The following is a 1,567-nucleotide window of genomic DNA, read 5'->3' on the forward strand; positions in this document are numbered from 1 at the left end:
TAATTTGACCCCCTTTACCTCGTAACATACGACAAGGATATGGGATTTTAAACAATAATAGGTAGGGATTAGCTAACCAAAATAGGTAGGGTGCATAAAAAAATTTTAAAGACGGTCTTGATCTCTTGATCGCAATGAGAACAGGAAGTCATTTACGGATAGGGATTTCTCAACATCGTCAATCCCTCTGATATATCTCTTACACCTCTTCTGATAATATGTTCTTATACTAACACCCACTTTCCCTCATGACGTACCCTCTTATATACCGACAATATCTCCGTCTCTGCTTGACCGAAATGAACCCCGGATTTATAATCTCCAATCTTTCCTTGATCTGAATGAAAACGGGGTTATGCTGACAAATATTACTGTATACATAGCTACCACAAATTCTAAAATTTGTTGAAACAAAGACGGCAGGGCTCATAATAGCATTCATGTGATTTGTGTTTAAGTGAATACGTAAAAATATCAAAACGATAAATTCAATTCTCTGCGAAAATCAAATTTGAAAATTTTGGTAAAATAGTTTCAATAAAAATCGTGATTCCGGCGATGGGTGTTCGCATACTTATAAGTATCGGATAGTATTCGGATACACCTCCACAAACAATTATTGGACCATGAAAGAATACGTTGGAGACCAAATTATGTTACACCATGGATTACAAAGTAAATATGCATTCTCCCGTGAGTTACAGATAGGAAAATAATCCATCAAAATAACTGTCTGAAGAAATGGATAAAGGTATTCTAATTCCAGTCAAATTTAAATGGGACCCAAATCGTACCAGGAAGATTTACGTTAATAGATTACATTCTCGAAATAACATATGCAATGAAATAATGTACACCTCTTCCAAGCAATGAAACAATGGCTACGGTCGCACCTAACATACAAATATTTATGTTTTTATAGTACATACATATGCAAGTTGGAGTATTTGTACTCGTGCAAGTGAAACCACTACACCGCGCAACAATAACAGCACTACACCACGCAACAATAATACCACTGATCCCGCTATTTTCACCATATTCTGAACAGTCCATGTGAGACTGGATAGAAACATTTTTCGGTATAAATCTTCTACTTACATGTCGTGCTTCTGCAGAATCTGCGCGAAGCGCTGTGTGATGAGGAGCGATGTGTCGATGAAGCGGTCCACGCAGTTGCTCAGGCACGTCTCTGTGGCGCTGTCCAGCTTGGCGCTGGGCTTTCCAATGCACTTCTCCCAGCAGATCTCGTTGAACTCGTGTATCTGTGCATTGACCTGCGCCTTCTGTTTTTCCATCATCAGAAACTCCTGCAGCTCTTTGTCGCTGCTCGTCAAGTCGGTCTCGAAATCGAAATCTCCACTATAATAGGTAGGAATTTTAGCTCACTAAAATAGGTAGGATGCGTACAAATATTTAAAAAAATGTTTTGATCTTTTGATCAGTATGAGAGGACGAATTAATTTACATGCAGTGACCTCTCAACATTATTGGAAGGGAGGGACTCTTATTATATTTATATGATCGTACAGTAATACCCATTTTCCCTCGAGACTTAAGCTCTTCG

The 1,567-nt window shown here is 38.5% G+C and overlaps 1 protein-coding gene across 1 annotated transcript; it reads right to left on the bottom strand.

The window, feature by feature from the left end:
• Positions 1-1,075: 1,075 nt before the first annotated feature.
• LOC113564917 (mitochondrial import inner membrane translocase subunit Tim8-like) lies at positions 1,076-1,367 on the bottom strand (the record flags this gene model as incomplete). The annotated part of the gene is made up of 1 exon (XM_026984333.1): positions 1,076-1,367. A coding segment is annotated over one exon (270 nt), but the record flags the coding sequence as incomplete, so codon positions are not given.
• Positions 1,368-1,567: the final 200 nt, after the last annotated feature.

This window comes from Drosophila persimilis, unplaced genomic scaffold, assembly GCF_003286085.1.
Source record: "Drosophila persimilis strain 14011-0111.01,24,50 unplaced genomic scaffold, DperRS2 tig00000000-arrow-pilon, whole genome shotgun sequence".
Taxonomy (NCBI): Eukaryota; Metazoa; Arthropoda; class Insecta; order Diptera; family Drosophilidae; genus Drosophila; species Drosophila persimilis.